This window comes from Leguminivora glycinivorella, chromosome Z, assembly GCF_023078275.1.
Source record: "Leguminivora glycinivorella isolate SPB_JAAS2020 chromosome Z, LegGlyc_1.1, whole genome shotgun sequence".
NCBI classification, from domain to species: Eukaryota; Metazoa; Arthropoda; class Insecta; order Lepidoptera; family Tortricidae; genus Leguminivora; species Leguminivora glycinivorella.
In genome coordinates this window covers 17,772,848-17,794,786 of record NC_062998.1, presented here as the reverse complement: position 1 = coordinate 17,794,786, position 21,939 = coordinate 17,772,848, and the positions used below count along the sequence as shown (strand labels likewise).

Below are 21,939 nucleotides of genomic sequence, written 5' to 3'. Positions count from 1 at the left end.
TCTATCCGTTTCATGCATTGCGTTATTTAAAAATATTACCTATTGTTTTTCTCTCATTTTTGATATAATTTAGTTAATAGACCTTGATAATGCAATATATTTAAAAAAAAGTGCAGTTTTTATATATTTTTCTTTATTTTACGCAAAAATATAATTTAGTTCGCAAGAATATTTATGCGTATGCGTAATTCAGAATTTCTGGAAGTGTCACCGAACTCACCGAAGCTGAAAAATAGTATAGTCATAATTTGTTATTTTTTTTTCAGAAACGTGTAACTTTTCAGGATTGCCATAAAAGAAACTTTTTTTACATGGGGAATGCGTTTGTTTACGCATACCGCCGTCTGGGATGGTGTCTGACCACTAAATTACCCACTAAACCCCATGGTGTCCTCTAACCGCTTCATGTGTCCCGTGGAACTAACTAATGCATCCGCAGCGCCATAAAACAAACTTAACCTGAACCTATCTTTAGATGACCTAAACGAAAACTCTGAAAAAGTAACCGTTTCAGAATTATGAGTAATGGTAATCTGGTAATAGTGGTAATCATTATGGCTTTCAATCATTATGTCAAAATATCAATATCAAGGGACAGAGGCAATGGTATGTTTTCCAGCATAGATAGGTATGGAGATGAGAATGAGCGGTTGCAATAGGAGGGAGCTTCTCACCTGGCCGATGACGGGGCTGCCGCCGAGGAAGCCCTTGTGCGTGGCGACGGTCACCTCCACCTGCCGCGAGTGCAGCTCCGCGTGCGGGATCGACCACTCGAACTTCTCGTCGAACTCCGGCATGCAGCTATCTTTAACCACCTGCATACAAGTTACATTTAAGGTGAAAAGTTGTGAACAGCTTTAAATTTTGGCTGACTTTAGTCAAGGGTACGCCCCCCTAGTGAGGCGGGGCGTGCGCCGTGCATGTCAAGCAATTGAAGCTCACACGTGTCAGTCGACGGTAGAAAGTAGAAAGGTAGAAAGAATCCCTATCGTCACTTTACAGAGATGTAGGTAAGTGGTACCGAGCGGATGAGAGCCGTGTTGGGAGTTCACATAGAAACCAGTCTATTGCATAAAAACGATGGATTAAATATAGGCTAAGTGATAAACAAAACAAATGCCTGTCTAACAAACCGGGTAAGTAATTTTTCACCACCCCAACTGGTAAAGGCTCTCTTTGCTATTCGAAAACAGATAACAAAATTGCATCTTATCCAACAGAGTATGACCTCCCACAAGACAGACCCCCACATAAAGTGACATCGCATCTGTGAAGAGAGCATCACCTGTGTACTCGTACGGGTAGGTAGGTAGGTCACTTAACTCACCACATTGTTTGAAAAATAAACTCGTATACTTACAACTGTTTTCCGTTTGGAATCTTTAGAGCGCCCTGGCAGCAAATACAACTTCACGTACGGGTCGGGTACATTTGTCGGATCCTTTAGGGGTATGTTCCTGTTAAATCATTGGAGAGTTTCATTATTTTGCGATTTATGGATTAGTACAAAGATATATTGAGCATGCATACCACGCAACCATGAAGCAGTGAAATGTACATACATGATCTTGTGCACGACGACGATGAGCGTCTGCGAGGGCATGCTGTAGCGCAGCGACAGCAGGATGCGGCCCAGCCCGGCCTCGCCCGCCGACCTGCCACACAAACGACTCATCATTCCGCTAAAACACCTACACCCATGACGCCCGGTCTGGCGCAGTCGGTAGTGACCCTGCCTGCTACGCCGCGGTCCCGGGTTCGAATCCCGGTAAGGGCATTTATTTGTGTGATGAGCACAGATATTTGTTCCTGAGTCATGGATGTTTTCTATGTATATAAGTATTTATATATTATATATATCGTTGTCTGAGTACCCACAACACAAGCCTTCTTGAGCTTACCGTGGGCCTCAGTCAATCTGTGTAAGAATGTCCTATAATATTTATATTTATATATTTATATTATTTATATTTATATATTTATATTACCCATAAAGATAACAAATCGAATGGTTTCCGCTCGAATCTGACAATAACGTCGCGATCATTCATTCATTCATTATGTTTTAAAATTATCGAACGCCTGAACAATAACAGAATTAACATACCGTTTACACGCTAACCGTTCATTCGAATGAACAGTGGCCGAGAGGCGCCACGCGCCGCCTGTGTAGTCGCGTGGCACGTACCTTCTGAGTTATATTTCGTTCGTTTCATTCTTCAGATATAACATTTACCAGGTAGTCCTTTAAACCTACAGGCGACTTTTGCACAATATTTAAAGACAATCAATTGACTATTGAACTGATTTTTAGTTCATTCATTCATTCCCTTACCCTTTCCAGTCGTTCCACCGCCATAGTTGCTCATTCTTTTTTCGTGCACGGCGACGAACGCACGCGCTCCTTTAGCTCCGCAGCTACGAACATATCGTGCTCAAAAATGTCTAAGCGCACAGCTAAAGAAAAATTAATTCACTATCGTGAAAAAATCAAGAGACTTGAACAAATTTATGATTCGTCTTCATCGGAAGATGAAGGTAAGGTGTTTATTTATTCCTTAATTCTAAGAAGTGATTATAATGAGCCGACATAGGGATTGACTGCGAGTCTCTAACTATGATCAAATAACCATCGGGGTTGACTGCGAGTCTCCAACGATGTTAAAAAGCAGAACAATGCGCGCAATCTTCAGTAGATGCACGTTACTCTGCGACATAAATATTTTCTCAACCTACCCCCAAGAGAAAATATTTTTCATAAAAAATAATTTATCACTTCTTTCTTGTTTTAGATGTTGTAATGGACCCTGACGGTCCCATACTGGCTCATGATCCTATTATACAGGAACCACAAAGAAACATCGAAAATCCCGAACCGGAACATAATAGTAGTGTACCGATGTCGGACCATAATAACGGGATTATTGTACCTGAAAATCAGGCAGATTTACCGATGTCGTCAGCTCAACCCGAGCTCGCTCCAGACATGCTGCTCGCACTCGGAGAGTCCACAGAGGACACCCCGGAATACGGCGAAAACATCCACGACAATCTAACGAAACTTTGGTCACCGTTACTTAAAAAAGGCATGACGACCGAAGCTAGAGATAAAATCTTAAAAGACTATTTGGTTCCCGACAACTGCCGGTTGTTACAAGCACCAAAATTAAACGTGGAGATTTCAGCAGCCGTACCCGATATGGTTCGTAACCGAGACAAAAATCTGGCCGCGACGCAGCAGCAACTCGGCAACGGAATCGCTGCTATTAACAGGGCCATGGATATTCTAATCAAATGCGCCGATCCCAACGGAATCAGAGCTATGAAACACCTCAGCAACGGTTGCCGCATTCTGTGTGACATCCATGCGTCACTTACTCAGAATCGAATAAAACTCATCACCCCTAGTCTCGATAAGTCGTTCTTGCAAGTTATTCAAGATACAGAACGTGATGAAACGCTGTTCGGCAATAAATTGGCTGAAAAAATCAAGGCGGCGAAGACCATTGAAAAACAAGGTCTTCAAATTAAGAAAACGTCTCCAAAGAAACCCGCGACGGCACAACCGTCGACAAACCGAGCGTCGTACTCGGGAAACTGGACAGCGCCCCCTCGTTACGCGTCGAACAGGGGGGGGGCGGAGAGGTGCTCGCAGGCTGGCGAGCTACAGCCGTCGGGCGCTTCCGGACGCACAGCCGGCCAAGGCGGCCCCTGCGACCAAGACGAGCGCCCAGACACCGTAACACAGGTAATCTCATCCAAATAAGTCCGTTTTATAACTCCTATATTAAACATAATTAAATACGGCTACATATACCGTTTTCATTTGGGTCAGATATGGTTACCTACATTTAAGGGCATTTAACTCAGACGGGAAGTAAACACTCTTTACGTCAAATACCCACAGTATACTTTATGTAAAGTTAGCTATTCAATAGCTGCTAGATTTAGGAGCCATATCCGTGCCCCAGATTAAAAATTCGATATATATAGATATTTATCGGGTTTCTTCTTGTCCCGAGATAACGGAGAAAAGCATACAAGTATTTAATACTTATAACAATAGCTTCACAAAAAATAAAAATGACGAAACAAAATTGCACAATTATTTCGTTAATGTATCATTTGAGACCAGTCCTCACACTCATTTGAGTACCAGTCCGTCTGGAGGTTGTTTGATTTTAGTCCTTGGAGCAAGGCTTTGAAAGCTGAAACACAACTAATTATGCAATTTTGTTGCGGGTTTTAATACGACCGCAATTAAGCTAGTACGAATAACATCGTATAGGCAACATTCAGTTTCCTTAACTAAATGTATTATACGCGCATACATAAAATAATTGGTAATGATACGAGAAGCAAATTCTATTTTTGCATCATGTATACCTAACAAAATACATGAAGGATCGCTAATCCAGACTCTCTCCAGCTACCGAAAGAGATGCTTCGAACGGAGTATTTTAACTTTTAGATAGCAGGTTCACCTGTTTGGTAAACCACCAATTATATTATTTGCTTCTCGTGTCAACGCGATAGCGGTCGACGCATTTACACTTATTCAAGTTTAAAACACTTTTAACCCCTTTTTTTTCCCATTACAGGGACTGCCATCCCCTACACAATGGGTTTACCCTGGCGGTCGAGAAGCACTTCGACAGTCCTTCAGTCGAAGAGGCACCCCGCCAGAGGCTATAACACTGATGTTGGCATCACTTTCCGATAAAACAATACAGCAATACGAAGTTACCTATAAGCTCTGATGGCAATTTTGCGCTATTAATTCTATCGATGTTTTAAATCCACAGAAATCGCCATTACTGTCTTTTCTAACAGAACAATTTAACAAAAAATGCGCATACGGCACACTGAATAGTCACCGTTCAGCCTTATCCTTGTTATTGGGAGACAATGTCGGTTCGGACAATTGCGTGAAACGCCTTCTTAAAGGCGCGTACAAACTAAGACCGAACGGTCCCAAGTATAACCATACATGGGACCCTCACGTTGTTTTAAACCATATCTCTCACTGGTATCCCAATAAAAGTATAAGCCTGGAATATTTGTCGAAAAAATTAGTAACATTACTGGCCATATGCACAGCGCATAGGGTTCAAACATTCTCACTTATAAAAATCGAAAATGTTATTGTATCCACAAATGGCGTCAAAATTGGTATCACTGATATAATTAAAACATCAGCTGCAGGACGAGAACAACCTGTTCTCTTCCTTCCATATTTTAAAGATAACGTTTCTATATGCCCTGCTACAACTCTCAGAGATTATATTTTTGTAACGAAAAATATGAGAGTTGATAGTATGGGACATTTGCTATTGACATACAAACTCCCACATAGACCTGTAACTTCTCAAACCATCAGCAGATGGATTAAAAATGTTTTGTCGGAAAGTGGTATCGACATCAGAGTGTTCAGCGCGCACAGCGCGCGCCACGCCGCCACGTCGGCCGCGCGCCGCGCCGGCGTCAGCCTCGACACCATCCGCCGCACCGCGGGCTGGACCGCGGCTTCTACGTCCTTCGCGCGGTTCTATAATAGACCACTATCGGACGACGGGCTTTTTGCGAGATCTGTTTGCATGCCTAATGCAAGCAATAATGAATAGATAATTAAATCATTGATTATATTTAGATAATTTGTTAATCTGTTAATACAAATAAGTTCATTAGTGATGATGGTCCAATAAGGTCACATCAAAGTGGAATAATAAATAAATGATTTCATATTATACCTACCTTATTTCATTCCACCTAAAGCAAAACTTAAAAGTCTCTAAACATCTACCTGGTAAATGTTATATCTGAAGAATGAAACGAACGAAATATAATAGATGATCAAACGAACTTCTCAAGCGAAGTTCGATCACTATTATATGAGTCGTTTCATTCGAAGATATAATAATCCTCCCACCCTTATTATGCAACCCACATTTAAAAGTTTTGCGTTTTCTCTAAAGATAATGAGCAACTATGGCGGTGGAACGACTGGAAAGGGTAAGGGAATGAATGAATGAACTAAAAATCAGTTCAATAGTCAATTGATTGTCTTTAAATATTGTGCAAAAGTCGCCTGTAGGTTTAAAGGACTACCTGGTAAATGTTATATCTTCGAATGAAACGACTCATATAATAGTGATCGAACTTCGCTTGAGAAGTTCGTTTGATCATCTATTTTACGTAGTAACTTTTTAGTATTAGCAAGGTATTAGTTAAATAAAGCATAGGTATTTGTCCAGTTCCGAAAAAGCATCAACTATACAGCAATTAAAGTATTTAACCATCTGAAATTACCAGATGAAATTAAAGAATCTGAAGACCTGCGAGTATTCTCAAAGAACCTTAAAAGTTATTTGGCTACGAGACCATCTTACAGCCTCGATGAGTATTTTGCTAAATTCTATGACTAATTACTACTTAAATTACTGCTCGTATCATTTAATCATTTAATGAAATATAATTAGATAGTTCTTAAAATTTAAAGCTATAAATGTGACATCTTTAGGTTAGTTAGGACATTAATCACCATTTTGTCAATTTATGATATCCTTGATTTCACGATACAATTTTGCATGATACTTGTATCTTATTAAAGCAAATAAAGAAATGAAATGAAAATGACAGGACTACGACAACGTCCTTTCACGTGAGAGTGAGAAGATATTTTTTTCTCCCTCTCAATGTGTGGGGCTATGTGGGGTTGTGAATGACAGTGACATACCTAACCTACGCACTTGCACAGGCGCCGTCTGGCAGAATAAAATGTCACTGTGCCTATTTGGACTTGTGCAGGAGTAAATTATCATACTATTTACATCTGATCTGTTTGGAGAAAGCATTATAATAAAAACGTGATGTATGTGTGTATGTCTTACGTGGTCAGCGAAGATGTTCGGTGAATGAGTTTCGGAGAGCCCCGGTCAGAGGGCGCCTGAGATTCTTGAGGCACATCTAGAATATCAAATGGAACAATAAAACATTATTATTCTACTCCTAACTAATGATAATATTGATAATATAGTGATACTCACCCACTTCCTTGACGATTTCCTCCACTGGAATGGACCTCTGTGAGACACTATCTGGCGCGCCATTTTCCATGTTTGTTAATTCCGGTGTGAAACTTTCTGAATAAAAATAGGAACTTTAAAGTTTATGGAACATCTCTCGCACTCCGCATATGGATTCCATCAACTAATGAATCACAGCTAAGAATAATAGGTATATTTTAATAAACAATAACGGATCCATTAATTATCAGTTCCATTAGTCGTCGATGATAGTGTTTTTCTTACAGCTCTACTACTACTTACTGTTCCATGTGAGATTTTAACAATCAAAAGGAAAAAAAAATTAAGAGTTCTTGCAGATTCTAATATAATATGTGGCGTCCTATGCCTAAAGGAGTTTTTATGATGTATGTGAAAAAAGACTTTTTATCAGAATTTCAAGTGGAATTATTGATAGAGCTTAGATATGCACGTAACCCCCAAATTGCCAAAATATTTTTAATTGTAATCTTTATTACTAACAAAAAACATACGTTTACAAAATATTTTTGAAATTTATCGTATAGCGAAATTAAATTTTCAAAAAATGTCTTTTAAATTCCCGCACAAATTCTCAAAATACAATATGACGTCATGTTACATTTGACGTCTGTAAGTGGGAGCGAGAATGAGTTATTCTTTTTTCGCTCCCACTCGTGTGTATGGCCAGACGTGTGACGTCTGATTACGCTCGATCGAGCGCGCCAAAATGGCCGCGTTTAAATTGCCCGTAAATGATAATGGTTTTAATTTTTTTTTCCAGTTTCTTAGTAGTAATTTAATAACTAGGAGAATCGTATATAAAAACCATGCATATTGTACCAACCAGGTGCAGCAGGTGCTGGCAGTGGTCCGTCGGTGGCGGAGGTGGCGGGTGCGGGGGCGGGGGCGGGCGCGGGAGCGGGCGCGGAAGACGACGGCGCGGCAGGCTCGCCCACCGGCTCCTCCACTATATCTTGCTCTCTGATCGCTTCTCTTAGTATCTATTTCAAAACATACATTTGTAAGGAGATTGTAGAGATTTGTTACTAAAGATGACAAAACTGGACATTTTTACAACTTTATGAACATTAGATTTCACTCTTCACAAAAGACAGAACCATTCTTGTTTTGTGGCTCGCTTGATAACAATATACATAGGTAAATGCAAGAAATAAACCTAGGCAATATGATAGGACCCAAACTTAGGATCCAAACTATTTTATTTAAGTACGCGTACAGTGGTAATAGTAAGGCGGCGGAATTGAAAAAAGTCGTCTAGTTTTGAAGTTGATGTGACTGGAGAGTATACTGCTGACAAGTGGTATCGTTGTGATCGGTAGACTTTACTGAGTACGAAATAATGACTTGTCGCATTCTCAGACTGTGGGGGGGTTAACTATGACGTCACAAAGATCGCGGTCCCGGGTTTCAATTTTTTGCCAATTTGTCTAGAACCCCTTATCCAATTTTGAAAAATGAGGTGCCGATTGAAAGCGTATAACATGCTGATTAAGATTTCTTATATGTGAAAAGTATAGTTTTGTTAGTTATTTTTTAATTAACAATAGTGCAAAAAATACATTTTTTTACTCTCTTTTTTGATTTTTGTGACTCAAAAAGGCAATGAAAACGGCCAGTTAGCTAAAAAATATGTTATAAAAATACAACCACATCCCTGTAGGCGGGGAGTACCGCTTGACACGCGTTCCCATACATTCGGCGTCTATCAAATTACACCTCGCGCAAAATTCGTTTCAAGCAGATATACCTCTAATCTTATTCATCGTAACCTATCAATTTTGGTATCATTTGAAAGTACAATTAAAGTACTTTAAGAAACAATGTCAATCATTTTCTTAAAATCAATAATCGCCAGTCTGCGGTGGTTACAAAGGAAAAAGTGGGTATGCAATTTGACTGGTTTCCTAGGTTTGATACCCTAGACGAGTTTAAAAGGGGAGGTAAAGGTGACATATGGGTTGTTCTCTTGCCTAAAAGCTATACAGAGGGTCAGGGGAGAAAAAAACTAGGGTTTAAGTTTAGTTTTAAGTTATTTTTCTTTTATTTGTTGATTTTATTGTGTTTAATTTTTTTGTAATTTTATCAAGGATACACGTTGGTTTCTTTTGCTGAAAATTCCCTTTTTTATGAGAAATGTTATAAATTTCATGGCATTTTCCGATAGACTAAAATTAACTTTCAAATAAGGCCACATAGTCATACTGATACATAGTCATACCCTTAATATTATATAAGTAAAAGTATGACTATGTGGCCTACTGATACATAGCCATACTCTTAATATTATATAAGTAAAAGAATGACTATTTGGCCTTATTTGAAAGTTAATTTTAGTCTCTATCGGAAAATGCCATAAAATTCATAACATTTCTCATAAAAAAGGGAACTTTTAGCAAAAGAAACCAACGTGTATCCTTGATAAAATTACAAAAAAATTAAACACAATAAAATCAACAAATAAAGGAAAAAATAACTTAAAACTAAACCCTAGTTTTTTTCTCCCCAGACCCTCTGTGTAGCTTTTAGGCCAGAGAAAAACCCATATGTCACCTTTACCTCCCCTTTTAAACTCGTCTAGGGTATCAAACCTAGGAAACCAGTCAAATTGCATACCCACTTTTTTCCTTTGTAACCACCGCAGACTGGCGATTATTGATTTTAAGAAAATGATTGACATTGTTTCTTAAAGTACTTTAATTGTCCTTTCAAATGATACCAATATTGGTAGGTTACGATGAATAAGATTAGAGGTATATCTGCTTGAAACGAATTTTGCGCGAGGTGTAATTTGATAGACGACGAATGTATGGGAACGCGTGTCAAGCGGTACTCCCCGCCTACAGGTATGTGGTTGTAGTTTGCTTATTTATTATCCGATCGTAGAAATTTAAAAAGCAACAGATAGCTTAATAATGTAGTTAAATGATTTATATAACATATTTTTTAGCTAAGTGGCCGTTTTCATTGCCTTTTTGAGTCACAAAAATCAAAAAAGAGAGTAAAAAAAAAGTATTTTTTGCATTATTGTTAATTAAAAAATAACTAACAAAACTATACTTTTCACATATAAGAAATCTTAATCAGCATGTTATACGCTTTCAATTGACACCTCATTTTTCAAAATTGGATAAGGGGTTCTAGACAAATTGGCAAAAAAATGAAACCCGGGACCGCGATCTTTGTGACGTCATAGTTAACCCCCCCACAGTCTGAGAATGCGACAAGTCATTATTTCGTACTCAGTAAAGTCTACCGATCAGAACGATACCACTTGTCAGCAGTATACTCTCCAGTCACATCAACTTTTTCCGAGACCCTCTCGCCGCTCTACTATAATAACGTTAGCCACGTAAGGACTGATTTAGACGCCGTGCGAACTCGCATGCGATTTTAGTTACATTGCGGGCTGTGAGGTTACATACAATTTTGCACCGCCATCAAATACCGCAATGTAATAAAACTCGTACGCGAGTACTCGTACCGTCTAAATGGGCTTTAAGACTCTCGCTTTGTATGATATCTATTTCAATTGCAGCGTGATGTTTAGAGTACAAGATACGATTAGGACTAGCCTTTAGTTGCATGGAGAGTAGCACCCTGGACTCGGGGCCGGACTTCTGCAGCATGATGGGCTGCGTCAGCAGGCTCAAGTCCTTCTGCTTGAGCAGCAGCCCGATGGCGTACGACAGCTGCCCCAGCGCGCTGCCCGTCTTCTGGTCCAACACCTGCCGAATACACAACCGACACATTCATCACACTCGCTCGTAAACGGTGTTCTTACATGCCTGCATACTACGTAATGAGCTATTTTACCGCCCTAGGGCGGTAAAGTGAATACCTGCTGGGTGGGGCCTTCCACGACCTGTCAAAAATTACAAGATGGCGGACGAATGTTCGAAATGTCAGCGTAAATAGGTATTTCAATACATTTAGTTTAAAATTTGGTTATTACTTCGCGAGTGTGATGAAAAACATTGTGTATATCACGGGCGGCTGAAGGATTACAAACTCGAGCTTTCCGCCCTTAATACACAATGTATACACCAACTTGTATCGCACCGTGACTAGAAAACGAGTATTCAGAAGTTTTCTGATTCCAAAATAATAAAATCTAGATTGATGGAAGATGAAATTCCAAAAACATGAACAGGAAAAAAACGAGATGTTAGTCTCACAATTTCAGTTTAAAAAACGCATGTTTTACATGGGGGCAAAGTTATTGTTTAACCGCTCCTGCTAATATTGCAAGCAAAGGATTCCAATATTCGAAAATTGCAATGTTGAAGTATTGCGACGGTTTCAAAACACGGAGGTTAAGCAGCTTTGGACTTGAATTATTTTGGATAAAACGCAACTTTCTCATCCGTTGACAACAACCAAGAGAGCATTCACTAATTGTTGTGGTGAATACGGGTTAAACATTAAAACAGGTATGTGTAGAAAAGGCGAGAATGAGGGTTTACCTTGATCTCGAGTGTGTTGATCTCTGGGTTTTGCACTAGGAAGGAGTAGCCGATCTCGTAGACGGGGTCGCCGGTGCGCATCTGCACCGCCGTGTTCTCCGTCTTCTTGCCCACCGTCACCGTCAGGTACGGGTCGGGCCGCGAGCCCACGCGCGCGTCCTGCAACCGACCACCTTACATTACATTCAATGCAGTACCTGGGCGACCGAGCGAAGCTCGGAGTTCTATTTATATGATATACCTACCTACCATACAATGATATACCGTATTTTGCTTTTAATAGTGCGAAAGAAAAAGGCATGAACCTGACCCAAGCTAGATCGATTTTGCACACCTGAAAATATCCACATAACAAATTTCAGCGAAATCGTTAGAGCTGTTTCCGAGATCGCCGGTGTATACATACTCGTATAAATAAATAAATAAACACAAGAGTTGGTCGTTTAAAGCTATTAGATTAGATACAGATTACAAGCTGTATCTTAACCTCAACCTAATAATGAATAACAATTAATTATTGTTAGGTCCGTGGTATATCTGTAGTTCGTCGCATATGATGTTTATTATGTAATGAATCTGACGCCCAAAATTAACAGCGGGTGTTTTTCGTCCCTGTCTACTTTTTTCTATCTGTAATGTTTAAAGACTAGGTACTGTGTAAGATACTGTTAAATGCGTACATACAAATATTCATGAATTTTTAATATGTATAATGTTTTTACAATTTAGTGTAGGTACATACACTACAGTCAATGACCAATTGTTTTTACAATGTCGCACCGTGCTCCTTTACATATAAAGCCAAAACTTAAATGTCTTTAACATAGTTTAAAATATTCATAATTATATATATACTACGTCGGTGGCAAACAAGTATACGGCCCGCCTGATGTAAAGCGGTCACCGTAACCTATGGACGCCTGCAACTCAAACAGCCAACCTAATCAAACCTAACCAGCTTACCGGCAGCTTCTTGCAGGAGTCGATGTAGACAGAGAGGACCGCTGAGCTCAGCTCCCCGGACTTAATCAGCTGCGTCTCGGCTATAGCCTGTCAAACAACCACTTAGGTGATAGCATGTCAATACGAGCCAAATCATCTACTTACATTTAGCTATAAAAAATAAGATTGAGCATTCTGTAGCATGTATATTGTACAATAAAGTCAAGTATACCTTTTCAAAATCGAATTTGGCTATATCTTCCTCAAACCTTGACTGAATTTGATAAGAATTATAACGAGTTTCGCATCGGCCGTTACTAATATACGATGATTTAATTTAAAATCATACCCGTGAAAGTTCAGACACATCCGAAGTGAGACGATGCCACGACAAACGCAACTCCACTTTCCCGTGTTTGGCTTCTTGCAGAGTTTGCCACTGAATATAGAAAAGTTGCGAATTCAATGACACGTCGAATAAGTATGTTCAATATTAGCAATAAATAATTTAGAAATATTAAACAGCCTACCGTATCCAAACGGCCGGAGCGCACCACTTGGGAAATATCCAAGGAGCATCTGCAATTTGAATACATAATTATTTTCTTTCTCCACTATAATAGGAACACTCTAAAAGTTCCTACAAATGAATGACGAGAATGTGGTAAGAAAAACTTTACCAACATATATTTTTCAGTGGTTTACCACCTCGAAAGGACGAATGAGACGTTTTTCGAACGAATCGAGAACAATGCTCGATTAAAATGTAAAAAAAAACTTCTTTTTCAACTATTTCAGCCACCGATGTTAAAAGCAAGATGTTTAGTAGCGTTATGACCAGAAAGCCAAGATATCATATTACAATAGTGCCGACACCTATTAAAATGTTAACAGCTCTCGTTATACTTAAGTGTTTAACTACGAATTAGTGATATTATTTGTTTTAAGGCACAAGCTTTTCTACATTAGAAAGAAAATTGAAAATGAGATGTTAGTATCCATACAATTGATGAGCAGTTGAGCACGCGAGTCCGTGTCATGTCCGAGTACGTATTGAACTATACGAGTATGCATGATATTGATAAGGGTATGGGACTACTAGATTACACGTTCACTACTCTTCAGTGTATTTATGGTAGAAAGCCACAGTCTTGTGATACATTATGTGGAAGTAAGTTCTAACATTAGTTATTTCAACATCAAATGGTTTCATTCTATCAAAAATGAAATTTCGGTTTACGGGTTTCTTGCCGACTGTGTCTCTATTAGTAGGTACAGTTACCTAAATATTGTTTATTATCTGTGTGCTTTCGAATAAAAATAATGTATTCTATTCTAAATCTGCTTGTGAAGACTATTCCATGTGTGAATTGTGTGTGATCATTCTTGACAGATTTGACATAATGTACAGTTTATAAGTTAAATAAACATCTACCCACGACACAAAAGCACAAACAAAGCTTTAACACATCGCAAAATATTAATAAGAGCTTTCATTGGCTGTACATGTACATTTTAATTCCTAATACTAAGTATATACTATTCGTGTGCCACTGAGGGAATATTTACAAAATAACATTTTTTTTATTTACCGTTATAATATAATATATTTTTGTGCATAATAATTATACATATATCATTGTTAGAGTACACAGTGTATGTTGTTAGGTGTGGCAAGAGTGTAGTGTATGTATATAGAATGAACATAACGGTGTTTTCGGTTTTGTCGACCGTAAGCGCGGTGCAGAGGCATGAGAGGCGCCGAGGAGTCCAGCGGGCGCTGCCGTGCGCTAGTTAGGATCGTGAGAGACATGTACAGTTGCCGAAGCAGCCGTGCGAGTGTAGTAGTAGCCGACCTGCCCAGCTTATCGTCGCGCCCCGTGCGGTCCCAGTCGTAAACCTTGACGCGGCACGACGGCGCACTGCTAAGCATCACCGACTGTTGCAACCCACCATATTACACACATATCAAGCTTTTATTAAATAACACCACACAATTATTCTTCCTAAGTGTAGGTATATAGGTTAATCAAGAAATTATTAACTGTGTTCATATAGTACATTTAGGAAAGTTAATTTATAAAATATAGTATTAATAAAAAATACACAAAAATGATAATATAGTTACATTAATAATATTGATGATGATTAATGGTACCTATATCATTACGGTAACACCTGCTACCCAACTGATGACCTTATTAGACACCGATATCCACACAAAAAATATAACATCAACACGAGGATCACATAATGTAGTTAACACTGCTGGATAATGACTCTAAATATTACCATCAAGTGAGTGAAAATTCAGTGGTGACAATGCTGCGATGTGTTTTTAATGACTTGATGATGACTGAATAAAATTAAATTTAAAAACTTGTACGGCTAGTGAAGACCGTCTAGGAATGAATGCTGGCAAGGCAATATTGAGAGTCACACATAAAGTCACTCAAAAGGAAAACAAAGCTTCGCTAGGGCCGGTACCGCCACGCGCGGGCGGCCCGCGCAGCGCGCACGGACCTGCCGAGGTAATCATCGTTCTGAATGCCCATCCCCGGGTCCCAGTCCCACAGCTCGCACTGCAGCACCTGGCTCTTCCTTGAACTTATTACAGCCTTGGGACAAATCACAACAGTCAACAATTAGTTTAGCAATCACAGCGGGAACTACATTTGATGGAACCTGAATCAACCTCGATAATAGAACTGCATTTCATGATATATATATTTATTAAAGTTTATGACTGGACATGAATCGTGGAATAAGAAGACTAAAATGTCTAATAATCAAATTATATACATCTTACCTTGTGAAGAATTTAGGTACTTCATAGTTAGTTTACTTTACGCACTAAAAGCATTGCATTATGCAACTAAAGTACCGAAGCTTAAAGCGTAGACTACATATTCAATTCTACGTACTATCTCAAGTTGCAGAAGACATAGAAATGAGTATCTAGTCAAAATTAATAAGCGTGGTATGAGTAAGATAAGCGTCAAATAGATGTCCGCGCCTTCGAGCCGATAGTGAGAGCGTGATTAGTTCAGTTTGGCGCTCGCAGCTCGGCTGGAAGGCGGTCGCAGCGCCGCCCCGCACCACTACCGGCGCACGCATGCCGCGCTCCGCCCCGCCCCGCCCCGCCACCGCCCGCGCCCGCGCCGCGGCCGCACTTACCTGCCCAACTTGTCGTCCTCGTTGCCCTCGTCTTTGTCGAGCACCTCTATTTCCAAAGCTTGACCGAGAGATTGCATTATACGCGCCTTTACGCCAAACGCGCAAAGTCCCACGCAAACATAGCAAGGAAAACAAAATAAGATGCACAACTTTATCTAAATTATCATTGTAACAAAGTGGCTGAAATAGCGTTATGTTATGATGCGAGCTAAAATATAGAGTGGCGGCATTAAACTCAAATGTAGCTACTATTATGTATATAATTTCAACCACTTCGTAAATTAAAATAAATATAATCTATATTACGATAATATATTAATTCAAATAAACAAGCGATATATTTCTTACAGAAATAAATCACTTGCACTAAAAGTAAAATATACCTACTGCAACTACAACATAAACCTCTATTATTTAAATATGCGGCTTGCCTAAACTTTGTTATTGGAATCGAATATTTTCCCGAAATAAAACAAAACTACCTAAGTAATAAGAGTAACAAATAAGACTAATAAGCCAACCATGTACTTAATTGGTGTTTATTTTATTAACTATTATTGAGACGGCATTTTATATCAATAGTTAGAAGTAAATAATATCTAGGTAAAATTGGTAACATATATCTACAGGATTGATGTATCTGTAGTTGTTATTTATTTGTAACCCAAATTTCCTCCAAGAACCCAAATAAATACATATGATATAATGTTTCCAGTATAAATGCTTTGGCACCGGCTGTACATAAACTTATATTGTAGTTCTGTTAAATAAATAAATGACAAAATGTATTTACTCATGCAATGTAAGGGTAAATTGCCAGTTACTTGGCCAGCGCACATACTCTGTACGAAAAATGAATTCTCTTTAAGTACAACAAAGTTCATTTTACATAAAATATCCATTAGGTACTTCATGTTCATTTTTAGTACAAGGTGGAAGGGGGCAAATTAACAGTAACTCGCAAATTACCTATACAGCCTAATGCCTTCAGTGAAATAATGAAATAACAAGATGTCTACTCGTACATGCTGGTTGTCTATTGTTTGCCCGACAGTCATTTAACATAATATTCATATGCCCGAATCTAACTTGCCTGAATTTCATTTGCCCGAATGATTTGTTTACCATAAAAATTGTATGACATACTGGTTGTTTATCCGAACATTACCTTCCATAATCATACAATGCCATACTATTTGTTAGCCATATTATTAAGTGCAATAATATGGTTTAATATAATATTCAAACGCCATAAGCAATTATTGCCATATTAATTGTTGCCCATATTATTACCTAACCTACTTTCTGATAGCAGTTTCATTTTCCAGGGGGTCACAGTTCCAACCTAACCTAACCTACTTTTCCAGCAGTTTCATCTTCCAGGGGGTCATAGTTCTAACCTAACCTAACCTACTTTCTGATAGCAGTTTCATTTTCCAGGGGGTCACAGTTCTAACCTAACCTACTTTTCAAGCAGTTTCATTTTCCAGGGGGTCACAGTTCTAACCTAACCTAACCTACTTTCTGATAGCAGTTTCATTTTCCAGGGGTCACAGTTCTAACCTAACCTAAGATACTTTCTGATAGCAGTTTTATTTTCCAGGGGGTCACAGTTCTAACCTAACCTAACCTACTTTCTGATAGCAGTTTCATTCTCTAGTGCTTCTAGTAGTGTCGTCTCTGTGATAATTACGAATTTATGATTCATATTGATGATTCTGCCAAATCACATTATGGAATTTGACTTTTCTGGTCGCTAATTTGGATGACAAATGATGGTATGGAATGTGGTAATTACTGATTTCGATGATTCTGACAAATGACATTATGGAAACTGACTTTATGGGAAACAAAGTTTCTGGCACTTGATTAATATAGTAAACAATGATTATGGCATAAGATGTTATGAGAAACAATAATATGATTGTTGAATATGGTGGCAAATAAAATTATGGCAAATGAAATTCTGGCAAATGGGGGTATCCCGTACATGCTACATAAGAACAGAGGTAAAGTGTAGGATATATGTATATTAGTTCGGATTCGGATCTCTAGTTTGTGTTCGCGTACCTTACCATTGACTTCTTTATTTAATTAGATATGATCACAACGATCGTGTGCCTAATCGGTGTGTGTGTCAGAAGTCCAGTGCCCTTGCCCCTTGCAATATAGTATTGGTGTCAACTTGTTATTTCAATAACACGGATGGCTTGGCAAATGTGTTTTGTGAAGGGTTCTCGCAGCATGGAGAATTTCAGTAGCTGCGAAAAATCATTGATTGTAGGTGTGGTACGTTTTAGATCAATTCGTGCTTAGAATTTGAATTAGATGGCGTTGTACAAATTCGCACGTAAGTATATGGAAACATGTGTAGACAAAACTTGATGTTGACCAATCCAGTCCAGCTGGGAAATTAGGTTTAAGTACTAGTAGTTTTTTTTTATAAAACTTCACATTTTACACAATCAATGACTTTTGGGTAACCTGTATGCAGTAGCGTGAAAGAGCTATAAAAAGTAGTTGCGGTTCAATTTTAGGAGTCAGAGCGTTTACGTACTGTATCAGATTAAGTATTGTATTATGTTATATTTTCTTTATTTATGGTGATCTAATTGGAAAGTTTGCATACAATGTTATACATATTTAGATAGATAAGTGTTCTAAAACTGATTGCCCTTCATTAAACAATGGTTTTAGGGTGCCAAATCTAGACCGGGGTTAATATAACATATAATTATCTAATATAAATATATACCTACAATTAAAAGTTCTCACTAGGTATTTATCCATAATCTAAGATGTTAAAATCGGATAACCGACATACATAATATTTAAAACACGTAGATACTATAAAGTCATAAGAACCTGGCAGAAGGCGATCAAAATAAGGTTTTAACTTACGATGTTTGTGATTTTTGTCCCAAATATTTAGAGGTCAAAAGCAGGTCGTTGTCATGAAAAAGAGCCAGCAAGTATTCAAACGCGTATATAGGGTGAACAAAGTACATTAGATAATTTCGGTTCTGATCCAGTACGTAAGCGATCTAACCGTATCAAATGTTAAATATTTACCTTAACCTGTTGTACACCTACATTTTAATATATAGCCAATTTTTAAATGTATGCATGTGAAGTGTTTTTAACATGTTCCCAGTCCAGCAATATTTATTAACTCAGTGAAATAGAAAGTGGACTATTATATCGCCTGGTGTAGTGTTTGATTACACGTTTGACAACGCGATATCTCGTCACTTTTTATTTAAGACCTTGTAATGGGACTGCGAACTTATACAAATTACTCAGTCCAACTGAGTTACAATTTCTAATCCCAAAAATATTTTATCTCGAGAGCAATTAAAGTGAGTCCTTACATGAACATATTCATATGAAGGACTTTATTTTATTACTCTTGAGTGCACGTAAGTAATAGAAGTACATAAAACTAAAAAATATAAAAATAGTGTTAATATAAAAAATACCATAGTATAATTTAGTTAGAAAAAGTGCTGTCCCTTGACCAGTGCTAACAAAGAATAGAAAGAAGAGCAGAGGCGTTGGGAGGCTCACCTCGCACCAGTAGTCCCAGCGCGGGTTGACGTTGTTGTCGATGTGCTTGGTCTTCCACTTCTGCGCGCCCACCGTGACGACCGCGTACGGGTCCGACTTACCCTTGCCTTTATCAAAACAAGTAACTGTTCACTAAAACCCTACACATACATATACATTATACATCTACAGGCTTGAGCCCTCGCAGATTACCTACAAACCTGTTCATCTTGGAAATGGTAATGGTTGGTAGTGGTCTTAATTTCTTTTAACTTTTATTAGACGATTACTCCTTCGTATACAAATGATACACGTACTAATAAATACTACTTAAATAGGCCTGTACTCACCTAACATAGATATATCCTTCTTCATTAGATTTTGAGCTTGCACCAGATGTATACGCAGCACTCCCTGAAAATTGTACGCCAAGAGTAAGCCTATTTATAATTAAAAAAAAAAAGCGGTTATTTTAATACTAACAAAACCAAAACTGGAACACAACTAGGGGCCTATTGCATAACAATTTACAACTTGTATTACAAGTGGAACTCTCTTTCTTATAAAATGAATTGGAGGGGGACTACCGCTTGTAATATGAGTTGTAAATTGTTATGCAATAGGCCCCTGATTTTATAATAAACTGACAAATAAAGACATCACGAAATTGTCAAGGGCGTGTCCTGAAAAGTGAATTTTGTGGAAAAGGTACAGAACGGAATAATTTCGCCTTAGTTTAATTTTTTACTTTTTTAATAGCACATTGGGTGTGATTCAGTACCTATATTGTAGGCAATTCCACGATAGCTACTAGCACGAATGGAATAAACGAAACGTTGATTGTGTGAGTGATACCTGTATACCACATTCGTTAGTCGTGGTCAATCTATCATCAGTATCATCACACACAGATATTCACTCGTCCGTTCGTTTTATTCGTGCCAGCTCTTGTGAATTGGCCAAGCGCGGATCCAGCTTCGTGCCCAGGGGGGGGTCACGTGGTAAAGGCCCGGGGCCCCAGGAGGGGGTCGCGTGGTCTATTTGTATGGCCAACTTAGGCTGGGGGGTCCACCCCCATGGTCTGGATCCGCGCATGGAATTGGCCCGTACGATGACAACCGATGCGGTGGTGCGGGTGCCAGCGGCTCACCTCCGGCTCCGGCATGCGCAGGTCGACGGTGGGGACCTCGTCGCTGAGCTTGATGGGCAGCTTGTTGGGCAGCACCATCATGTTGGCGATCTGCTCCACGATGCAGCGCCTCAGTATGTCACTGAAACACACGGTTTCTAACATTAACCATCAGACCATCACCGTTTGTTTGCCTGAGCTACAGGATAGTTTTTTGTGTATGAAGCAATAGTAGTATTTTATGCAACCGACGTTTAAAGGGGATCCAAAAAGGCTAGTGGCGTTGGCAACAATTTGAGGCGAAGCCGAAAATTATTGATAAAGACGCCACGAGTATTTTTTGATTCAGTTAAACACTGCTGCATGCAATACTTTTTAATAGTTTTCTAGAATAAAATTTACATTATCCTGTATTTTGACGCGTCGGCCTCTCTTCTGCTCCTTCACTCAACTTGTCGCTCACTCCCCTGCGCCGCCGCCAGCCCCCGGCCGCACCCACGCTATCCATTAAAGGCTTCCTAACAATGCGTTAAAGGCTAGTATAACGTATGCGTGGGTGCGCGGGGAGCCGGCCGGCGGCTGGCATCTTTTATGTAGGGTTTTAAAGATCTATGCACGACACTGTAAATGACGAATAACAGTACGGGAGTAGAAAAAACAATTTATAAAGGTCTTGTGTTTCTTTCAGGATTTCATCAAGGTAGGTATTATGTTACCGACCGGACATAAATAATATTGGTATGTGGCACAATTGGAGTTTAAACGCTAGAAAGCATTTGTTCCATTTCAAAACCCACAGTAAATTTCTTACTAGTTTATGAAGTATAGGCTTGCAGTGCGTAACATGGACGTTGTAGGTACCTACATTAAATATTATTTAACTTTTCCTTCCGTAGTAAAAGGTACTGATTATGGGAATACATATTATTGAAATTTTGTTGCGAGTGACAACTCTTTTGATAAGGACTTTGGGCGTGTAAATTAATCGTCATGATTTGATAAAACGTTTGACTATCAATTAAGAAATCTTATAAATTAAGAAATATTCAATGTTTAAATGTAAGAAGTATAATAAGGGCATGGATTCATTGACCCGCTGATCTCGGTCACAATACTTAACAAGTGCCTGCACACTTACTACATGTTTATCGATACGTACTCTTGACCCTAATAGAGTTGTCCATTAGTGACGGAATCGTTTTACTAATTGCATGGAAGCATTGTATTGTAACCCATTTAGACTAAAACCATTAAAGTTTAGTAGAATATGAAACACAAATATTATTTAGTGATCGGAACTATGGGAGTAAAACTTTAACAAAACCTTAGAGCTAACATAAACTTAAAATAAAACCAAGATTATTATTTTCAGATCAGTGTTAAATTTGATTCTATACCTGAATCCAAGATTTCAAATACATTACTTACAATTTTCTTTCCATTGACAGACGTTATACATTACTTACAAGGATATTAATATTTTCATGGCTGTAAGTACTCTAAAATGTCCACTTAGCAAGTTTTGTTAAAGTTTTACTCCAATAGTTCCGATCACTGAATTGTCTGATTATTTACCATCACTCCAACTATGAAAGTAACCTAAAGAGCGGATTTA

The 21,939-nt window shown here is 38.6% G+C and overlaps 2 protein-coding genes across 5 annotated transcripts in view; one reads left to right on the top strand and one right to left on the bottom strand.

Annotated features, from left to right (window-relative positions):
* The window catches only part of LOC125241913 (extended synaptotagmin-2-A), a 46,784-nt gene that overhangs the window by 2,890 nt on the left and 21,955 nt on the right, over window positions 1-21,939 (bottom strand). For 3 of the 4 annotated variants that reach the window (XM_048150618.1, XM_048150621.1, XM_048150619.1), the window contains exons 9-23: window positions 20,346-20,466; window positions 19,546-19,609; window positions 19,217-19,323; window positions 14,996-15,090; window positions 13,003-13,051; window positions 12,822-12,911; window positions 12,494-12,580; window positions 11,531-11,689; window positions 10,640-10,792; window positions 7,891-8,047; window positions 7,047-7,142; window positions 6,891-6,966; window positions 1,563-1,655; window positions 1,361-1,457; window positions 675-815 (exon numbers count right to left, since the gene is read on the bottom strand). In XM_048150618.1, coding sequence (XP_048006575.1) covers window positions 675-815; window positions 1,361-1,457; window positions 1,563-1,655; window positions 6,891-6,966; window positions 7,047-7,142; window positions 7,891-8,047; window positions 10,640-10,792; window positions 11,531-11,689; window positions 12,494-12,580; window positions 12,822-12,911; window positions 13,003-13,051; window positions 14,996-15,090; window positions 19,217-19,323; window positions 19,546-19,609; window positions 20,346-20,466 — 1,585 coding nt within the window. Of the gene's footprint in view, window positions 1-674; window positions 816-1,360; window positions 1,458-1,562; window positions 1,656-6,890; window positions 6,967-7,046; window positions 7,143-7,890; window positions 8,048-10,639; window positions 10,793-11,530; window positions 11,690-12,493; window positions 12,581-12,821; window positions 12,912-13,002; window positions 13,052-14,995; window positions 15,091-15,649; window positions 15,736-19,216; window positions 19,324-19,545; window positions 19,610-20,345; window positions 20,467-21,939 lie in introns of all 4 variants that reach the window. The other variant, XM_048150620.1, reaches the window with a different exon arrangement.
* Window positions 2,005-4,591, top strand: LOC125241914. The gene is made up of 2 exons (XM_048150623.1): window positions 2,005-2,538; window positions 2,793-4,591. Exons 1-2 carry the CDS (start codon window positions 2,442-2,444, stop codon window positions 3,764-3,766), a joined length of 1,071 nt encoding a protein of 356 aa, XP_048006580.1. The 5' UTR covers window positions 2,005-2,441; the 3' UTR covers window positions 3,767-4,591.